General features: G+C 35.8%; 1 protein-coding gene across 5 annotated transcripts in view; it reads left to right on the plus strand.

Moving 5' to 3' along the window:
* Nucleotides 1-23,057, plus strand: part of LOC150094689 (cell adhesion molecule Dscam1-like) — a 772,561-nt gene that overhangs the window by 268,205 nt on the left and 481,299 nt on the right. For all 5 annotated transcript variants that reach the window (XM_090411389.1, XM_090411386.1, XM_090411388.1 and 2 more), the window contains exon 3: nt 4,189-4,347. In XM_090411389.1, the coding sequence (XP_090267515.1) occupies nt 4,189-4,347 (159 nt within the window). The remainder of the gene's footprint in view (nt 1-4,188; nt 4,348-23,057) is intronic.

The raw sequence follows: 23,057 nt of genomic DNA on the forward strand, positions 1-23,057 counted from the left end.
AATAAAGTAAACTTTTCTATGTCAACCGCCTGGTTTGAGATTTATTTTAAGAACAGAAAATTGCATATAACACAAAGTAATCAAAAATTTGTAAAAAAAAAAAAAAAAAAAGGGGGTAATTCGTGCCATACTTGTTTATTATGATAACTAAGTTTAAATGCAGTTAAGCCACTGAATGCATTCCTTAAAATTCTGATTAGTTTTTCGCATTCACTTTTATTAATAGATTTATTCTTTCAGAATTCATGCAATCGAGCCGCGCGGATATTTTTGCCGAGCCAGAAAAGATTTTGTCAAATATCGTCACTGCTCTACTAACGTTCCAATTTTCCTTTGGGAAAATAAGAGCGCTGACGACTAGATCATATTAGATCTTTTCACCTTGTGTAATTTAAAAAAATGAAGCCTTCGCTAGCTGCGCAGCATCTCCATATCATCTGTCTCCAGCAATCATAATGGAATTTTCACTTTCTTCGCCCTGACAAAAATATTGGCCATCGGATCCATGCAAATTAAATTACTTTCGTCAGTGAGTATTAATATATTCCACTATTCTTCTGATCAACGTGCACTTTGGCCCAGTTTAGATGAACTAAGCTTATTTTTTTTTTATTACCCGGGAAGCGGCGTTTTTTTTCTGTGGTCGATACGCTCCAACCAACCAACATCAAGTCAGTTGCGAACAATTCTCGATTGCAGATGAAATTATTATTATCCCCACACTGCTTTGATATCAATGCGAAATTTACATATATGATTCAGTCAAGTCGAAATAGAATTCATATGAAAAAAAAAAACAACATGAAAATATTTTAAGGTTCCTAGTTCATTTTATTGATAGTATTGCTATTAAGCAAAATCGTTGCTTACAGAATAGTCTGAAGTAAATGTGAGAAACATTAAATCCTGTTATTATCATGCAGATTCACTTGTATCTTCCATTCGATGCTTAGAATTAGTTATCTCTTCGTGCTCTGATGTTCCGTCGCCAACAGAAACCAGTCGCATGGTTACAATATCATGTATGTGTGGTCGATGGCAATGTTGACATTGTTAAATTGAGCTGCATTATCAGTTAAGTTGTTTTGGAATTATGACCAAGCAACTGCTATGAAGCTAATAGATTATGTCTGTAAATTGCATGTGAGCCTCCGTAGCTCAGTCAGTAAAGACGAAGCCCTTTGGTCGGAAAGACCTCGGTTCGATTCCCGTCAATGACGAGAGGAACCTTTATCTGGTCGTCTTTCGACGAAAGGTGAGTTAGCCGGTCTCATATGGAGGTAGAGGGTTTTTTCACCAGGAAAGTCTGGTTTTGTCCCCCCCCCCTAGAACAGGCAAACCGGTCCTGTTAAAACACATGGATTACAGTCATGAATATGTCCCAGCCATATGCCGATCTCGAGCCCGGATAAAATTGGGAGTGGGGGTTGAGGGAAAGCAATGGTGAACTACCCTGTACAACTCTCACCAGAAACACTTTGTGGGCAATGCCTACAAAGTCACCTACGGTCGGAAACGACTGAAAAGGGAAAAACCATCACCAAATCGCGTGTGTTCTTGTAGCAGGTTTATCTATTTTATGGAATTAAAAAGTCTGTACGAGATCGATTTCGTACAGACTTCAGCTGAAAAAAAAAAAAAGCCTTATAAAGGTTTTTTGAGTCCTAGATGAGATTCCAATCCAGGTCTTTCCAATCAAAGAGCATCGTTGATACCAAATGAACTACGAAGGAGTTCTCCTGTATCAATTAATCCAGGGACAGGTGAGATTAACGACCGAAGTAATTCAAAACTAAAATCATTTAATATCGAATTAAAATATGACCAGAGTTAAACAACCGTACGCAAGGTTTTCTTGGAAAAAAATCTTCAGTTATGTAATAAGTGTCTAAAATTCCTAACGGACTGACCGTATATGTCCTCCAGTTGCTTGGGCAACTGGCGGCCGCAAAATAACCTCAGAGATGGATTAATCTTCGTTATTGTTTTACTAAAAACTTTTACTATAATAAAAAATAACCATCTTTAGTTACTATAATTGTCAAATATATAGGCAGGATGTTCTGTAAAATAAATCTTCATTTAAAAAAAAAAAAAGACAAAGATTGCTAAGATTTTTTTGTGTGTATTGTTTTCAAAGTCAGCTTGACTGTTTTGAATGGTATAAATAAGAAGATTTCCGGTATTAATTCAATAACTGGTATCAAATTTCACAGGTTTGCTCTCAATCTGCTGACGTTTCGACACCATGTCTATTGTGACAGAAGTCTTGTTTCCATAGCAGATCATAGATGTATTTTTAGAAACTATTCATTTAACCAGACAAAAGCCAACGTCGGATTTGCCAGGAAACTTAATATAAAGTCTACGTCCGTGCGATCAGTGAAACATGCAATAAGTATTTTCTATTCCCCATACAAGTCACGTATTTATTAGAAAAACACGATTTCGTTCAAAGTGAATTGTACTGCGAATGCAGTTTTAGTGATTCTATAAGAATGTGAATTTTGTTTGACGATGGAAGTCTATCAAGTGTCGAATCGAATGAGATACAAATCAATAGTATTGAGTCGTATGATTTTCAAATAACCAGGCAGGCTTCTGCCACTCCCTTAGCTTTCATTATCCCAGATTTTTTTTTTCACAAGGACACGTGTAGTGACAACGAGCCAAGTTGTCACTACACGTGAGAACACTACTTTACCCATCACAAAAATATCTATCGTGTAACTAGAGTAAGGACCGTTCGGTGCTGAAAAAATCCTGAAGGTTTAAATGATTTCCATTTCTCAGTCTCTGTATTTCCGGTTACCAAGTGCAGAAGAAATGCAAACCATCCTTTTCATTTTAATTAATCATGACACCATTCGAGTTTAACACATCCTTGAGTTCTTGAGTGCAGAGTTTTAATGTTCTTTCATCAATTCTGATGTTAAAACTAATGAAGGCATTTTCTTCTTATTATTTTTCATTTCGCAAAAAAAATAGAAAAAAACAGCCCACTTTTTCAGATTTTAATTTGTGAACCAGTGCCATTAATGCAACAGCGCATGCTTCTCAAACAACAATTTAAATTTGGAGAAATCATTTTCGAAATTGCATCTATTTTCCGGCTAATAAACTGGATTAGTTAAAAAGCAACAATGATCAGCTTCTTCAGTAAGAACCTACTAAACAGTAATCTGTTAAGTTCGAAGCAAAAAAAAAAAAAAAAAAAAAGATTTTAGCTGGTCGGTTTTTTTGTTTTTTAATCATTAGTATTAGTATTTTCTAATCAAGACTCAGTTCTGTAACCTATTATACGTAACTGTTAAATGAGATTTTCATATCTGTCTTTCTCATGTAGATACTTCGAATAGTCAAATGCCTCCCCTTTCTCACATTCTAACTTCTAAAACTGATTCAAAATTCAATTCCACATGCCAGCACAATTACATCGACATATCTGTTGAATGTAAATGATAAAGGGGGTGTGCTTTCCCAGTTAATGTACCTCGAGGCTCTCCCTTTGGCCAACATATTCATGATGTACAGCTAATAGATTTTTATTCCGTTCTAGGAAAAAAATGCAAATCATGCGTTTTTCCGCGTGATTTGCATGTCTTTATTCGTTGACGACCATGCTTCCGCTCTCTGTCGCCTTTGTAAATCGTCAATACCGTCATCACTTCCCTGCCGGAGTTTTCCTTAGCGCGGACGTAAAAATCTTCGCCAGGCAGAGAAAACTTTAAAATTTTCTGCATATGATCTCAGATCAGTGACAGACTTGGAACTTTGCCAAAAGACTCTCTTGATAACGCGATGGCGAACCCAACTCGAGTATCAGTGTGTATCGTTCTGATAGCAAACCGGAGATGATGGAAACGGGGATGGCAGAGAGGGGAAGGGCTTCTTTACGAGGTGAACAATGAGATAAGATTGATTTTTAATAAGAGTAACAGTCGTGCGACTTGGCTCGTGCACACGTAAGATCGTATTTCATGCCGGCCACTATTGACACAGAAGTGGGTAATGTCCTCGTTGATTTAGGAAACGACGCGACCCCTAAAACGTGATAGATAGATGAAATTAATTTAGCTCAGTTGAGAGAAAGAGAGAGAGTGAGATTACAAGACGAACGTACAGAGTAATCTAAATGGTAATTTGTCACCCTCATGATATTAATGTCTTCTGTTGTTCCTCTTCCAGCCGTGGTGCAATACTATGAAGCTCAAGTCTATGATGTGTTCGTTACCAAGGGCAACACAGCCGTTATGAGATGTCACGTGCCTAGCTTTGTCAAGGAATATGTCTCCGTCGTTTCTTGGAGAAGAGATGATGGCCTTGTAATACAAGAGTCAACAGGAGGTAAGCGCTTTTCACTAGCGAATTAATTTGACATTAATACAGAAATAATTACAAGCAGCGCTTCAGAAAGGAGCTAATTGGACATAAGTATCAAATAAATGAATGCCATTGTTTTCTAATGATTCTCTATCTGCTGGCAATAGGGGGCAGCACCAGTGGAAATAGTCATGCGCAGACGTTGGAAGATGGCGTCTTTATATCAAAATTATTAATTATTTTATTTTCGGTATTTGTAATAATTTGAATTACAAATATTTGTGATTCTGAACAACTGAATCAGGTTGATTAAGTTCAATGCACTAATTCTACATATAAATACTGAGGTAAGTTTAAAGAGAGAAAATTAATTGAGCAGATAGAAGACTGGTTCGTTATTGATTAAATATATGTATATATTTCTCATTATATTCTTTAAAGTAATTTACATTTGAAAAGACAAACACTTTTTTTCACAAATGAACATTCAATATTGATATCAAATTATGTCGAACAAAAACTTCTGAAAAGACAGTCTTTTCCAAATTTTATAACCGAATATTATATGGCGTTACAGCTGAATGCTTAAAATATGCGCTGGGAAGATAAAAATGTATTTCTATTCCAAACAAAAAATCAAACATTCTCACTGAAGTATTCTTCTTGAAGAAAATATATTATTCAGTTACATTTGTCACATACCAATGCGGATTTGATGGGTTTTTATTTTCTTTAGAATAATTATTTAGCTCCAAGAAATAGGGAAGTACAAACGACTTTTTTTTTGTTTTTTGTCAAAAACTATTATTTAGTATTTTGAGTTTCTACTCGGTCTCCGAATAGCTCCAGCAAAATTAAGAATGGCTGAAGGATTTAATACTAAAGCCTCTGTAGCTCAGTCGGTTTTGACTATGTCCTTCAGTTGGAAATCCCCTGCGTGCGAATTCCCTCGAGAACGCGAAGAACCCTAATGAGGGTTTATCAAGTGAAGAGTTAGCCGGCCTCATACGTGGTGCCAGGATGTCTTCTCCCGAAAAGTGGGGATTTTCATCCGCATACAAGCAAACCGGTCACGAGAACGTAGTTTGCATACAAAATATACAGTACTGTAGGCAGGAGAACCAACTCTATCTGAGATAACGATTAGGGAATCCAAGGATGGCCTAGGTGGTGATAGATGCCTCAAGGCCTGTTGATGACCGTGAAAGAAGAAGGGTTTCATACTAATTAAAGGAGAAATATTTTGGTCAACAAAATTGTCTTTCAAGTATATTAATCTAGATATTAATGCATTATCAGTAAACGTTTTATCCTTCTTGATGAAAACATCCTGACACATGTTTTATGTTGCTCCCACACACAAAATGTTGTAAATCTGCATTAGTACCATGCTACCGTATCGAGGATAAGGTGGTTATCTCTATGCCTTCCTGGATAAGGTGCAAATATTGTCTTTCCGAGGATAAGGTGGTTATCTCTGTCTTATGTCTGTAGATGTATGTTCACGGGCCGGTTTGCCTGTTCTGGGGGGGGGGGGGGGAAGAAAAAGCCAAGTTTCCGGTTGAAAAAAAAAAATCCTACCTCCGTATGAAACCGACTAACTCACCGAAAGAGACCAGATAAAGGTTCCTCACGTCACTGACAGGAATCGAACCCAGGTCTTTCCAACCAAAGGGCTTCATCTATACTGACTGAGCTACGGAGGCTCGTTAATTTTATATATTTTTGCCATTTTCTTCTTTGTTACATAATCCAGAAAACAAACTAACTTTTCAAACCACTTCAGGGCTTCCAATAAGCTAGTAGGTGATCTCGTTCCAGGCGATGAAGCAAATCCCTCCCCCAACACACACCTAAAAACTTTAACAAACATTCGCGCCCATGGCAAGATTGAAACCTGCAGCCTGATGAGCGGATACACTAGTCATTCAGCCAACGCGGATGGAAAATGCAGACGAATTATTTGGAAAAGCTTTCTGTTATACTGAGGAAAGAGAATAACATAATCCGTACTAAAAAAAAAACATGAGGCCGGGTTTCAGAGACAGAATAAAATAATACATAAACTGTTGATTTAAAGTACAAAACTATAGAAAATTAATGCCCTGTTCGATCCAATAAGCAAATATTGTCTTTCCGAAGTATAAACGTATTATTGCTTACCTTTGTTTTCAAATAAAATACTCTTTTGTATACTGACTACACTAAAATTTACCACTGAAGATCTCCTTTAAAATCTCGCTTTAAAATCTGGTTAGTCATTTCAGTTTTTAATGCGTATTTAAATCTTTATGTACCTTAAGGACCTCTATACCTGTCTTTCACTGTTCGGCGCTTATAATCGAATAAAAAATAATGGAGAATATTTGTTTCATATTAAATATCTGAAAAAAAAAATTTTTTTCTCCCTAAATGGGACTAATGAGTCAAAACTTAAATCGAGTATAAGTACAAGTAGACCAGTCTCGAAGAGCTCATTATTGGCAGGATCCTTAGCATTAGAACAGTTGTTACATCTCTGCTAGTATATAAGATACTCCATCGTCTTTGAGCTGAACTACGGTCCAGTTCTGATACTTTAGTTTCCTAAAGCTATCGCATCAAATGAAACCTGACGTTTCACACACACACCCGATGATTTCTTGGAACTAGTTTGATGAAAGAAAAAAAATGCCATTTTTGTCTAATATTTTTTTTCAAAAACAAAACCGTTAATTCTTTCGTACAGTTTGTAGATCCCACCTTGGATATTTCACAGCATTTAGAGCGTTTAAATGTGATCCCAAGTGCAGGTTTACGATGGAAGGTTCACGAGCTAATAGTCTACCGGCCGTTTCCCGTAACTAATGGTCCGCTGAGTAATGGAGGAGCAAGGTTGTTCAAACGTAGGCGGAGTGAAACATTAAAAAGCCGTAGCAACGATTAACAGTTTAGCGTGAAATTTTTATTGCTCTTTTCCTTGGAAATTCTTTAAAAAGACTACTTGTTAAGCAGTCCTATTGAATCTTCAACTGAGTATCTAGAAAAATGGAAGACTTTTTGATGGGGGATTACAAATCTTAATATATTTTTCTCACAGAAAAAAAGACTGAGCAGTGCTGCAAAAAAAGCAAATGAGAGAGAGAGAGAGGGAAAAAACCTCAACTCATTTCTCTCCATTTACGTTTTCTTGCTGGGACTTGTCCATTAAACAGAAAACATTTCAGGTCATCTCGAAATAGATATCGTAAATAAAAATATACATTAAAATGAGGCGAAGCTGTTTCTTACAAAAACGATCCTATATGGCTGGTAAGCGCTAATAACAATATTCTATAGTTCTATAAAATACTAAATAATTCAGCCGATTTCGTTTCCACGTTATCTTGACGAACACGTACAGCATTTTCGCAAATTAAATGCCGATATATACGCAGTTGAATTGTTGAAAGGTCGTCCAACTTTTGCCTCCGTAGCGCAATTGGAAGAACGACGGTACATTGCGCCCTTCGATCGGAATAGGCCTAAGTTCGATTCTCGTCGCGACGGGAGGAATCTTTATCCGGACGATTTCAATCGAAGGTGAGTCAGCCGATCTCATACGGAGGTAGCAGTGTTTTTTCTTCTGGAAACTCGGGTTTTTCATCTCGCATACAGACAAATCGGCCCTTCAGAACACACGCAATTTACAGACAAAAAAATACTAGTTGTTGTGGTGATGGAGATGGGCGGTAGATGGCGTTGATGGAGGTGATTCGTAGTATAGGTTCGGTGAAGTGGTTGAAACAGTTGTAAGTGTCCTCCCGCGATGAGTCTTCGGACTTCTAGGAGGTATCAGGAATAATAATAATAATAACTTAAAATAATTGTTTTTACCTAGTGCGCATGCGTCATACTACTAAGCAACAGTTGTCAAGATAACTTCACTTCATGTTGTTATCTTGACAACTGTTGGAAAGTGACTTTTATATTTAAATTATTTGAGTCAGTGATTGGCGCAATGAGAATTTAAGCTAAATTATCAGGCTAATTCACTGAACGCTAAATGTATCACGTGGGGATAAAATTATTTTAAATAAACTACCAAAAACTGGCAATGTTAAGAAATATAAGTCTACAGATCGCCACTTTGCATTCTTTTCTATGGAGCTGTGAAGAGGATAAAGTTTATACATCAAAAACGAATTCACTACAAGAGGTAGACAAAATTAAATTTACAGTTTACTCTATTTGGAGTTCACTTGGAATGAACTGAGTTCAAGGTGTGCTAAGCCTTGGAGCTCACATTGAAATTTTACCCACACACGAAACTTTACATGCAAACTGTTATTCAGAATATTTATTATTATTATTATTTGCTTTATCTTTTTTATTTTTTTATTTTCAATATTTGAATTTAAAACGCGCTGTTATTTATCCTTGATCCCAAAACTCCCCCCCCCTCTTATAATCATAAAAGTGTTTCAGAACAGGGTTAATAATCGAATATATTCCTTGAAAACGAATTATACTTCACAAGAAATTATATTTTTATTTTGCATTCGTATTTTATCCAAGCCCAAATAAGCAAGCATTTGCACATGAAATATCCTTACGACTAAGCTACTTGTGTAGAGAGACAAGAACTTCAAGTCATCCTACCCATAATGCACAACACAAGCCTTTCTTAGTGCTGAATAATTGCACGTATTATGAAAATAGTCGTTATTACTCAGACTACTTTTCACCTTTATTGATGACTCATCGGTAGGGAATCAGACTCCACGGAGATGCTGAGAACTCAGTGGTAGAAATCTTTTGCTTTCATTATAAGACTGAAAACAAGAGAATAGCTTGTTGCCAGGTATAATTTATTTATTTCTGAGCGAGAGGCGAGCTCACTATAGCGTCTCTAATCTGAAGCATTGTAATCATGTGGTAATATGTTAAGCCCTTCTATTATTTGTATATGAAAAATATCTATACATACAATAAAAAATAATAAAAATCAATTCCAGCCTGGAGCCAGACCTCTAATACTAACATTATCAAGATACAACGAGTGCAGAACAAGTGCTTGAGAATGATTCTGAACGCCCCGTGGTATTTTAGAAACAATCAACTTCATAGAGACACAAATATTCCCTATATTTTCTCTTTTCTATAATCCTTAGCATCCAAGTTTTTCCTAAAGACGTCCACACATCCCAAAAATTTAGTTCACAAAGCTGCAGCATACGAGGCAACGGACATATTCAAATATAGAAGACCAAAAGCTATATTAGCTTCCTATAGCGATGCATAATCTCCATGCCCATTCAGGGCGAGAAAACTGCTCATAAATTTTACCCTCACTGTAACCACATAGCGGGGAATATGAAAAGCATCTTGCTTCACCCCTAAAGACATAAATGTCAATTGTCAATAAAAATCAACATCCCTTGGCACAATTCTACCAAATATCTGGGAGTTCATCTTGATAGACGTCTAAACTTCAAGTCACATATAGATAGTGTCGCCACTAAAGCAAGTCAGACCATAGCACAGCTATATCCACTTTTGAATAGGAACAGCTTCCTAAGCATAAGCAACTAAATTCTCCTTTACAAATCGGTAATCAGACCGCAACTAACTTATGCCTCTCCAACCTGGGGCTACACAACTAAAATCAACATCAACAGACTTCAGATAATACAGAATAAATGCCTAAGAATGGCATTTGATGCCCCATCGTTCATCAGAAACATCCAGTTACATCAAGAAGCCAATCTTCCAGATATTAAGACCTACATGACAGGCATTTCAGAGAAATTCTTCACAATCACGGATAATCACCCAAATCAGCTAATTCGACAAGCAGCGGACTACAACCCCTGAGATCGTTTCAAACATAAAAAACCGAAATCCTCAATCGCAAGAGAAAGCTGACACAGCCTCAATGCTCACAATGAACGGGTAAATTACCCACGATCACCGACAAACTAAAATGCAGATGAAAGGATAAAGAGTAAAGGACTCAGTCCATCACCCAATTAAGTTCAAAGTTCAAATAAAAATCAAAGATGAAATTGAACAAGTGGCTTTAGCTTAGAACAATGAATATCAATGGATCAAAACACCAATGAAGAAGTCCAAAGACGAATTATGCTTGGTTGGAAAGCATTTGCAAAATCTCAGTCGATATTCAAAAGCCTGTATGCCTAAATGTAAAGTTTTAAACCACTGTATTCACCTTATACTGACATGTTGCTGAAAAACATGGATATTAAATGGAGAGGAAACTAAAAAAAAAGTAAGATCATAATTAGAATGGAATGATGTATACTCGGGTATCGGGTATCGCAAGACTGGATCGCAAAAGAAATATTCGGATAAGAAACCAAACTAACGGAAAGAATGAGACATCGGAAGTGACAGTTGGGCATATTTGTTCGAAGACATGACCAACGACTGAGAAAAGAATTACTACACTGTGTACTACCATGGGAAGTAAAAACTATCACAATCCCGAATCAAATCGCGCTGGATTGATGAAAATCTTCAAATCTGTGGAGGAGCAGCAAGAGAGGAAAAATTCATTTAACAGACAGTCGTGGAGTCATCTTGGGAAGGCATCATCCAGCAGTGGATCGATAATGGCTGCTGCTGATGATATCAAAATACGACTTCTCTCATTGAGTTTTCTCTCTTTATTTCCACCAATTTAGCCATCACTGATGGATGCTTATAAAAGTCATCGGGGAGGAGAGCCTTATAATGGAGTAAATTACTGCGTGCGTTCAGTGGTTGGAGCCAAGCTTAGAGTTCTCTTATAAATTTTAAAATCTTGGTGGAGAATCTTCTTTTTTTAATTTTTCTTATAAAATCCACCTCAATAAAGATTAAAACTTTCCTGGGTAGTGACCTCAAAATGCATGGCATTACACATAACTGAGAAGGGAGATTGCTATATATTGTGGGATACTAAGGTAACTTGATAAAGTCAACAGTACAAGTAGCCTAGTTTGAAGATATTTCACGTACACATCTTTGTTTGTTCAATCACTCATTCAATACATACACAGTATATCGCTTACGGCTATAGTCGATAACCCCGGCAGACTCGTAACTTCCAACAACAACCACTGTGGTAAAACATGTCTTTCTACATTCAAGCAACGATAAACTCGATTATTGAACTTTTGACCCTTAATATCAGTACAATTGATTTTTATGGGTATATTTAAAAGGGTGGAAATTTTAGGAAATCGATAAATTTCAAATAAAGAGAAAGTGTGGAATAATAATAATAATAATAATTGATCAAATAATGTAATACCTGATCTTGAGTGCAAAGTTATCAAAAAAAAAAAAAAAACTGGCGAAGGGTTCAGTATTTGACCCGACGTTCGCATGCACTTACGCACGCAATACACTTTACATAATTGATGTTAACAATTTTCATTAAAAATTCAAAACCGTCAACATTACTTATAATCCCTAAAGTTTCGTTGGAACAAACAATAAAAGCTCTTGTCAACTGTACCGAATTGGTTTCTTTTTCTTGTGCGATTGAAGAGCCTCTGCAATATGAAGTATCAGTTTTGGAGAAAAAAAAAAACAGCGGTATTCAAGCTCTAAAAGAAATCAGTAAAATAAAAAATAATCATAATAATTATTCCCTTCCTAACTCCAAGAACTAAACCAGTGTAACCCCAGGAAGTTTCCCCGGGTTAATTATCCCTAAAATCCAAATTGCAGTTCCATATAATACGTTTTACTCTGGTTTCTTATACTCTACGATAATTATGAGTGTCTATGTTCACAGTTAACGAGAGAGAGAAAGCTGAAGCTTCAGAGAATAAAACCATTGCTAGTCCATATAAGACGAATAACTGACCAGTTGATATGCCAGTTTATTTCACATTAACGTTTCTTATATCACTGACGAGAATTGCACCCTGATGTTTTACAACCAAACGCCGCATAAGCCCGGCGGCCCCCTACGGAACTCCTTGTAACACTTTATGTTAATTTCTTACTTCCTCGAGGGACTCATTTTCTTAATCTAACTTAGTTCATCCCAGAAAGTGTTGAGATCAGAACTTTTTGTAGGTTAATCAAGCTCCTCTTTCTGCCTATAATCATGTCACAGTAGCACTTTCAGTATTACTTGTTGCATTACTGTGTTGAAGAGACACGGGGAGGTTCAGTAAAACTACATACACAATATACAAAACATTGCATTATCTAGAAATGGTGCACATCCATCAGCGTTTATTCTCCCAAGCATGAAAATAAAAGGTCCCAGTCCTTATTAGTAGAAAAACATCTCCAGACTTGCATATCAACATATAGCATTCCCCAAGCATCCTCCGCACATACTCGCTCATCCAATCGGAAAAGGATGTAACCTGATTCTTTGTTCTAAGGAACAAGGTCCCTGATATGACAAGGACTTCCACAGCTATACGGATCTTTGGTCTTTACCAGCAGAGTCTACACTGTTGATTGTTATGGTGAACTTTGCTTTATATGGAGTTGCCTTTCCATGAAAAACCAAAACTATGCATCTCTTCAAGTAGTCGAAGAGATGCATGGTTTACTACAAGCCTGTATACTTTTCGAACTCCTTGATCGTTTCCTCACTACGTTGTTTCTTGGTATTAACTTCCTGGGTTTTCTTCCTATTGAAAGAACACTTTCCTATTATTTTCCCAAGCTGCATTTCTTGACTGAGGTGCATGCTCACATTTTCATTGGCTGAAAACGTTGCCTACAGTTGATTTAGAATGATGCAGTCCTTCCTTTCTAATCATCAGTTTATAGATATAATATCCTGTGATAAAACCTTCAAAGTTCATACGTCTCCTTCAGGTTAGCTGACAGTATTTAAACGTACAGTGGTACTTGACGATTACCGTATATGTCGGCGTATAGGACGACCGACGTATAAAGACTAGGCCTAAATTTTAGGCTAGTTTTAGGATTTAATCTTATGTCGATTGTATAAGACGAGCCCCCAATTTCTACTTTCTTGTATTAATGCAAAGTTAGGTATTGTTGTTATATCCGTTATTATTTTTTGCATTGCATAGATTTAGTATTTGCGCGAATTACCCTAATTAAAAGTGATTAGCCCCAATTTTAATTAATTATTAATTTAGCGTTTTTTTTTTAAATTTTAGGATTATTAAAATTGTTATCATTTAAAATCATGAAACCAGCAACAAAACGAATAAAGTATCAAGCTCGATTTAAAATAAGGATAATTGAAATGGCAAAGCAAACTAATAGCTGTGCTTGTGCAAGAAAGTTTGACATAACCGAGAAGATGGTAAGAGAATGCAGGAAGAAAGAAGATATTTTAAAAAAAATTGCCAAAAAAAAAAAAATGTGCGATGAGAACGGGGATCACCCGATGGCCGCAACTGGAAAATCACGTTGCAGAATGGATATTCGAACAAAGGCTGAATGGTTATCTTGTTACAAGAAATATGATTAGAGCGTATTCATTAAATGGTCAAGATTGAATCCGGATGAAAGTATAGAATTTCAAGTTACTTCAGGGTGGTGTAATCGTTTTATAAACAGACAAAATCTGGTAATACGACAAAAAATGAAAATTGCTTAAACACTACCAGCAGATCTTGACCACAAACTTACCAGTTTCCATAAATTTATTATTCAGTTGAGACAAGAACATAAATTTCTACTGTCAAATATTGGAAATATGGATGAAACTCCTATGAGCTTTGATATGATAAACAATAAAATAGTGGAGTCTAAAGGTAGTAAGAGTGTGCTAGTTCGAAGTTTTGATCAAAGCATGGAATAAAGTAAAAGTAGAGACTGTAATAAAATCATTTAAAAAGTGTGGTATCTCTAATCTTATGGATGGTACGGAAGATGATCTGCTGTGGGACATGGATGACGATGAAAACAAAATCAATTCAGCGGATTCGAACTGGGATTCACATGACGATCATTTAAACAATGAATCTGAAGAACTATTTTCAACAGATGGTGAAGAAAATTTAATGTGAAAATTGAGGTTAATAATTATTATTTGTTTTTTTAAGACTTACATCTATTATAATATTTTAAATAAATTTATGTAACAAAAAATTAATCTGATTTGTTTATAAATACTGCCTGTTTTCTTATATAACGATGTATTGTAACTACCTAAATGTTCATCCAAGAAATGAAGCTTCCCTTTTTATACTCGCCATATAACACGGCGAGTACACTGAGGGCAGCCAATACTTATTTCAAGATGGTGTATATAAAAATAGAGATTATATCTTATGATTTTTACGGGGCAAAGTTTTAAACCCATTCTTTATTATTAAGTTTGTGACGTGTTAACATTCTCTAAAACAAAATAAGTTACATATTCCGAAGAGGGATATACTGCAACTTTGCAATAAAAAACATAAATAAATAATATTCAGAAAAACTAGCTATCGCAAGAATCTAGATCTGGCCTATATTTTAATAAAATATTTGTACATTTTTCTATTTATTTTTCTACAATAATCGCTATAGTTTTTCAAAAAAAAAAAAAAAAACAACCGCATACAATATTGGTATACTAAATTTCATTAAAAATAGTAGAGAGCCTAATTTTAATTCATAAGCGATATCGAGGAATTTCTTGTTCGATTTAATTCAACAACTGTCATGTCGTTTATGCAACAAGTATCAAGCAGCATCTTCCCTTCTGATTTTATGCAATATATTCATTAACATATTCTGATATTAAGATTTACTAATGAGATTATAATTATTATTTAACCAAGTGATAAGTGCTAATATTGTTCGAGTTACTTAAATTAAAAGCGTACACATATATTTATATTATTAGCATGATTACCATTGATTACTATTTATTCTATTTCAACTAAAATCTTATTAAGATATGGAATGTTATTAAGAGTTTGTACGAAACCAGTCCAAGCAAGACATTCCATGATAAAAAATAATAATTCCCAAAACAAGTGATCAAAGAATATTTAGTATTCTTAGTATCACAGATGGATAAGGACTCGAAAAGAAATAATTAAATATCAGAACTACAAATTTTAGCTAATTTGTATTGAGGCGTTGGTTTCCATAGAATAGAATGGATGAAAGAATAAAGGAAATTATTTTAGGATCTTGAAGTACATTAGTGAAAGTGCTTCCCACTTCTTCAAGAGAACGGGCTAACTCACTTTCACTTAAAAAGTCCTTAAAAAGGTTTCTGTGGTCTCAGACTGTCATATTAGACGATCTTATTAGCTGTTTTTCACTTTCCGAAGATCTCAAAAAGAAAATAAGACCAAGAAAAAGTGTGGATTCATCTAAGTAATCTTTCTCATACCGAAGTCCGAACTTGTTATAAATATTCAAATCATCCCCCCCCCAAGTGTGAATATAATATTCCTTGGTAAGTTTGAGTTAATCTGAATGCATAAAGTACGAAAATGTTGTAAGGTATTCGGATTATTCCCTAAAGTGGAAAAAGAATATTTAAATGTTAGTCCAGTGAGAGCATTAACAGTATAAAGCTAAGGTTTCAAAAGTACTGATTAAGCTATAAATGCGATGTTTGAAAATATGGAATGCTAATCCGAGTTGGGAAATGTGATAGTCTTCTAGATAAGTACAAAGGATTTTTTTAGTTTTATTTTTTGTCAGCAATCAGACACCCTCGAGTTTCGTCAGCAGTAAAATTGCAAAAGTTATCAGATTACCACTAGAAACTAGTTTGATAAATGCTATTTGAAAGATAATGGAAGATATTCGATGTTGTAATATTATATATATGAAGAGATTTGTCAAGCAAAGAATAAAAAGAATTGGAATAATAAATGAGGAATTTTTATTTATTCTCATTGCCATAATTACGAAAGAAAAGTTGAATGAATTATGTCTCCTCCAGTATGTTATATTAGGAAGACAAAAGCGACTTAAGAAATTCGTAAAAAAAAAAAAATGGTCACAATGCATCACATGAAAAACTATTTGAGAAAATAACCTATTAGTTAATGAAAAAATAAGTTTAAAGATTTGAAGAGAACTCACGACATTTAAGTGGAAAACCATTTAAGTGTAACAAAAATGGGATAAAAGGTTAGCTGGTTAAAGTGAATAATTACCTCCTTTCATCCAATTCGATTTACCCCAATTAATGCTATTAAAAAGGTTTTCATCTAACGCAAAAAAGTGATTGCAGTTGTTTTAAAATGTTAATCATGTAATCTCTTGGAAAATAACTTTAATATCCGAGGAAAAAAATCCATTTTCCAGAGATAGCTTACCATTTTAGTGACGTCATAATTATAAAGGACAAGTTCGCTCTATTGTTAAACTTTCATTGATAAAAGCATTTTTTAAATGCATAATTATCTCCATGGAAGTGAAATATCATATGCTAATAGTTCCCTAACCAATACTAGAAAACCTATTATTTTCAGATGACGGGAAACGGAGTGTTACCGCAGAGCTATTCGCTTCGGAATGAGATTAAATCTTTCTGGTTAGCATAATAATAAAATTCTACGTCTCTTTGTTCAGATTTGTTTACAATCCTTTCTCAGGTTTATGCGAGAAAGACTAACAAAGGAATGGTGTAAATTACTTTCGGAACATTCCGATACAATATCCATAAATGTAACCCAGCAAGTAATCACTGCATTTTGTATTTAATAGATTTTGAAACACGCGGAACAGAAGTGTAAGGTATTGTGAGTCAAAACCGATCAAATTAGATCTTTCAATCTTCTCTCCATTAAATTAAGGATATCAGCCAAAAGACAAGCGGGGCTATTGAACAATGGTGCAAATGAAATTAAATAATACTTTGTATAATTGCTTCCATCGCTAACCTACTTTGCAATAACATGCCGCGAGGGTTGGTGGTGTACTAAGATGAGCTTGAAGATACACGTGTACAAATATTTACTTAATCACTAGTGATACTGAGTTAATTGGGACTAAGTGGGAGAATGTGATGACGTAAAAGGTGCTGAAGAATGCTTATTATATTTAAAAGCGAAGAGCAAGAATACATGTATTTCAAAGATAGAGAAAAATTATCACGGAGTAATAATAGATAAATAATAATAGAGTAAAAAAAAAAGATAATTTATTTATATGATAATATGAAAATACACTTACATTATTTGGTAATATTAAATGTTTAATGCTGCTAAATGTAGTAAAAATATCAAAACGAAACATATACTCCCAATGTACACCAAGATTACAAAACAAAAACTGATTTTTTTTTTTTTAATTCTGAAAAATGAAAGTTTCTGATACGTAACAGATATTTCAACTTTCCTTTTCCTATCCCCCATTGTCAACAATATCCCAAAACTATAACATCTCTCCCTCAGGAACGTTATGTAATTTATGGACCAACTCTCATAAGGAAGGCTTAGCACTGTGTTGAAACACACACACATACAAAGATAAGAACCTTGAATTATAGCGTCTGTCACTTATGTCAAGCTTAGCTTCAATAACTTCACCAGCAAATGTTGGGAGAGATTTCCAAAGTTATTAATTTGAGCAAGAAAAATCGAAGAACCTGGAAAAACTCCCAGTAACGGACGTATCCGTTTATAAAATATCAACTTACAGATGGCAGCACAAGTTATTAAAACTTTTGAATGAAAACTGAGGCTAGACTTAATTTTTTTGCGAGATCTATTGTGTTTGAATCCTGGATACGTGGAAGATATCTTGAGCAGTCGAAAGACTTTCAACTCATGGTGGTTTGGTTGCAGAAAAGCTCTCACTCTTAAGTTTTGAATGGTGAAGTGTGCATACAAAAGATTACTGGAAACAGCATTTAACTGTGCAGATAAAAACCATATCAGTCATCTGATAATCTACTTCGTTGCTGTCAGTCAGTGGGCAATTGGCCGGTAAAATAAATCTACCAGTCGAAGAGTAAAACTCTGTAATTACTACAGAAATTCAATAAACAAATAAACGTCACATCCGTTAAGCGTTGTACGATACTATTAATTATAGTGGTAAATTATTCTTATCTTTTCATCTATTTACGCGTTCACAAACTCATCAACAGCAGTTGTGGCCATAACCAATAATTAACAATATCACCGATCCGCACCAGAGCATTGAAAGGATTTCTCATTACATCAGAATTAATACATAAACAGTTAATAAATGTGACATATAAATTATCTTAATTTACTATCAATTACTCATTTTGAAGGAAGTGACACCCAGTGGTCAGTGCTTTAATCATGATTTAGTTTGAAATCGAACAGTTAACAAACATAGAGAATGCAGAGAATTTCATTTGCCAAACTCCGAGTATAAAGAGGTTGTATATATCTGTAACCTAATCGGATCTAAATTAAACTGACCCAATTTATTTATGAATTATAATAGTATAATTATTAGAAATTCAAATTGGAAGTGTGCCACCCAGAATAAATTTATCATCGAATTCTCCGTGTTAAAAGAATAAAACGCTCTTGACGAGAAACCGAAATATAATTAGATTTCATAATTATCATTTGGTGAGTTCCAAACAACTAGAAATGGATTCTCCAGTAATCTACAATAAGAGCAATAGTCTCCATTCTCTCTACATATCAGTTTTAAATAATAACCTCGATGCAATGTATTCTACTTTTACTAGGGGAGTCTCTGTTAAGCAATTATATTGGTTTGTCTTTCCATCCAAAGGACATCGTTGAAAGCAAACTGAGCTATGGAAGCTAAGTAATACATCATTGCTACTGCAAGTGTGCTATGCGGGGAAACCACACAGCACACTTCTACTGTATGCTTACATTTTCATTTTTAAAGTGAAACAGTTGATAGAATACACCACATAACTGAAGTTGGAAAACTTAAATCTTGGCTACTTGAGGTTATGAGGCCTATGTATCATGGTGTCGATTGCATGTGTCCTACTGACGGATTTGTATGTCTTGTGGAATGAAAAATCTGGGTTTTGTTGAGGGGGAAACACTTCCACCTCCGTGTGAGATTGTCTGTCTCACCTTTCAGCTGAAAAACCCTTATAATGATTGGACCGAATTCAAACTTAGGTTTTCTAACCAAAGAGCATTGTCGATGAGCCATCTGGCACTACCCTCTTTTCATGACGTTCCCTTAAATTCCCCGCCCCTCCGCTCTTTTATTAATGATAAAATATTCTTAGTTAGAATAATTAGACTTTTATAACTCAGTTAATATTTTAGTAATATTAATTATTCTTATAATTAATATAAGAATAAAATGTTAATTTTATTTTTTCATAAAAATTATATATACACACACTGTTTGCAAAGAAGTCAACGGACACCACAGCAGTGGCGGAACAAACAGCCATGGCGCCCACCTTTATAGGATGAAAGACCTCCTTTCGCTGCAGCAATCCTAACGGGGCATATTTTCCGCAAGCGTACAATAATCAATGGGAATTTCGGACTATTCTTCCCGGATGCATATAATGAAGTCGTAGATGCCTGACGCTCCAGTTCATCCCACACAATAAGGCTCAGATCAGGGCTCTATGGAGGCTAGCCAAGTGTGGTGACGTTCATGTCCACAAACCACGCAGTTACAACAGTTAATGCTGTTGTTTTGCATGGTCTTGCTGAAAGAGACAATGGTGAGTTCCGTAGAAACCCCACAAAGTAGGAAGCATTGTATTGTCCAGAATGTTCAGATACCTCTCGGAGATCCATATTCGTGACACCACCAACAGAGGTCCAAGTCTAAACTAGGAAAAACATCACCATGTCATCACACCACATCCAAGTTTCATATTTGGAGTAACGCACTCTGGTAAGAGACGTTCATAGAGCATCCGCCACACCCGTCCATCTGCTCAGTAAAGGGTGCAGCGTGATTCGTCGCTCCATAGCACAACTTTCAGAGCTTCCGCCTCCCATTCTACACGCTCTTTGCATGACTGAAGACAACGCTGCGTGTTGATTCGGGTAATGTGGGGTTCGCATATTAAAAGACGTAGGACCTCCTCTCGCTGCGATCCAACAGGGCATAATTTCTACACGCGTAAGATAATGATCAATCGGAATTCCGGACTATTTTTCATGGAGGCATATAATGAGGTGCTAGGCTCACAGAATGGAAACCCATGCTGTGAACTCGGTTCTGAATGGTTTTGTGCGGATTCGATGCTCGGAACTCCGCATTTAACGTGTAGGCCGAATAATACACTCACCGAACATGATCGTTGTGGGTCGTCCACTGCGGGTAACTCTTGCAGTTGACTCCCTGCGTTTCATTTTGGTATGGTATCATTGATTGTTGATCTGGGATAGCCCAATTTGTCAACAATTTGCCGACAATTTGCCGAACAGGTAGACCTGCACCATGGCATCCTATCACAACGCCTCTTTCAAACTCCATCCAATTTGTAAGTTGACTGATCAGTGATGCCATAAATATGGTTTATCGATTTTCCTGATTTCGGTTTGTTCCAATGCATTATTGCCTGTTATCTTCAACTTTACTTGTCAGTCCGCTAAACACATGCTCACTACTGCTATTTACGATAATACATTGTAAATATGTGGAGTTGAGATAAACTAATATACACATTCACTAATGCACAAGTTAAATTTATCAGCAAATAAAAACCTGGAAAGAACACTAGAATATATTTTAGCATTTGTGTTGCGTCCTTCGAAAGAGAAATCTCCAAAGCTTAATAATAAATAATGGACCGGTTAATTATTAGGTGCCCTATCTGTATATTCACATTACCACCACTGAATAGTAGTGTAGAATGATAGATCAATTGATTCATGCTGTTGTCGTTATTCTCTATCCCTAGTGTCTGAGTGGAACATCTGAAATTGTGATTTGTTGATCGAGTGACCTTTCTCTACTCTCGGAACGTCCAATGGAAGTATGTGTGTGTGTGTTCCTTTACAAACTGTGCCATTAGTTGCTCATTTCAGTTGACAGGAATGGAACTCTGCTGACATTCCACTTCTAAACGATTTGTCCCTTACAGCACGGCTCATTATCCTGTTGAAAGTAACCATCGCCATACAATAAAACATCGGTGACAGGGATAAACAACTGTGATTTTCGATCTACTCCTTTGCAGCCACTGTTGTAATGCACCACCAACAGACCGATGTCGAGCTTAGACTACACGGCTTTTGTTACTTTCTGTTGGTCGTTCGCACGACCCCGACAGAACCTTGCACTAGCAGGTCTGGTATGAACTATCATGCCGCGCAGTTCTATTATGATGTTTAACAAGTATATGTTCTCTTCCTTTGGATATTCGCCTACTTGCTTTACGTCAAGGAACGAGCATGTAATAGACTGATAAAAAGATGGATTCCGTGAACGATGGGAACTTATTTACGAAACACACTAACTACAGTTAATGTGTGTCGTATACGCAGTTGCGGCTGTTTAGATTTCAAAGAAACTTTCATTTGAAAGTAAGAAGTAAGAGGAGTAAGATGATGTAAGACGATGAAATTCATCTCTAATCTAAAGATAGTCAAAAACACTCATGCTCACGACGGGATTCTAACCAGCGGCCTGCTAGTTGGAGTGCGAATATGTTAACCACTTGGCCAGCCAAGCCCTTATTTCGATAAATTGTTGTTTGTCTTAACAAGAAGTTTAGACATCAAGTTTCCTGTCCAATGCTTGTCAACTCGTGTGGGGATACCTAACAGAAAAAAAAAACACGACAGCAGCAGTACGAATATATTCTATCACTTCCTGAGGAATGCAAGGAATTATTTTGATTAAAACGTTTTTGAAATGAAGGAAGGAATATACATCTTCATCTCCCTCCCTCCCTCTCTCTCTCTCTCTCTCTCTGTGTGTGTGTGGTAAAAATTCTCAAGCTCACAAAAGAAAAACAACCAGTACCTCTTTAGATCAGTTTATGACACCATTTGAAATAGCTTTCTCGTATCCTTTATAGATTGAACTCAGGTCTTACCAACCAAGGAAACTTCCTTAAAATCAGCACACCTTTGGTGAAAATTACTGTTATAAGAAAAGGATTGTTATAATATCAGTACATATGACCATGTTAAGACGAACTGTCGTCGTCTATTCTCCCTCCTCCCTTAAATTCGTTATCAGATAATTGTCACCTTGTCGAAACTATTGAAGTAGTAGCATCCTCTGAATTAATTGGCAGCCACAGAAGGTGCACCAAAGCTTTGAACCATATAATTTGCTCGAGTTGAATGCTTCGGAAGTGTTTCTCGTATATTTTTGAAAGTGGTAGTTTGGACATTTTGCTTTTCTCAGCTTGGATATATAGGCTCGAATAGGATAGCATTTTATTGCGATACAATGTTGTTTACTGTTATTTTATTCGTAAATGATCTGTCAAACTATTGATCTCAATGCCTGTCCTGAAACACAGAGGTCAATGATCTTTTGTAGCCAAAGGAAATCGGGAAAAATCAATGAAGCCTTTTTTTTTACCTGCGCAACAGCATTTTCATTATTTCAATGGTCTATTTGGATCTTTAAGTAAGCATCGAATGCAGGCAATGAAACTTCCCATGCATTGGCTAGAATATTAGCAGCTACTATCGAAGTTAGCTTGCGTCTGGTCATCCACAGCTGCTTTGTTGAGAACTGCGGGAGCACAGCTAAAGATGTTCCACTCCGGTGAAATGAATCAGGTTCTCATTAACCCAACATTTTATTTGGATCATTGCTTCCGAACTCAGAAAAGAGAAACTTAAACCCCATTTATTCATTTCGATATACAGCATTTACAGAAATAAATGCGGATGAAT

This window comes from Typopeltis vanoorti, chromosome 21, assembly GCF_054136105.1.
Source record: "Typopeltis vanoorti isolate ZY-2024b chromosome 21, IOZ_Tvanoo_1.0, whole genome shotgun sequence".
In the NCBI taxonomy this organism is placed as follows: domain Eukaryota; kingdom Metazoa; phylum Arthropoda; class Arachnida; order Uropygi; family Thelyphonidae; genus Typopeltis; species Typopeltis vanoorti.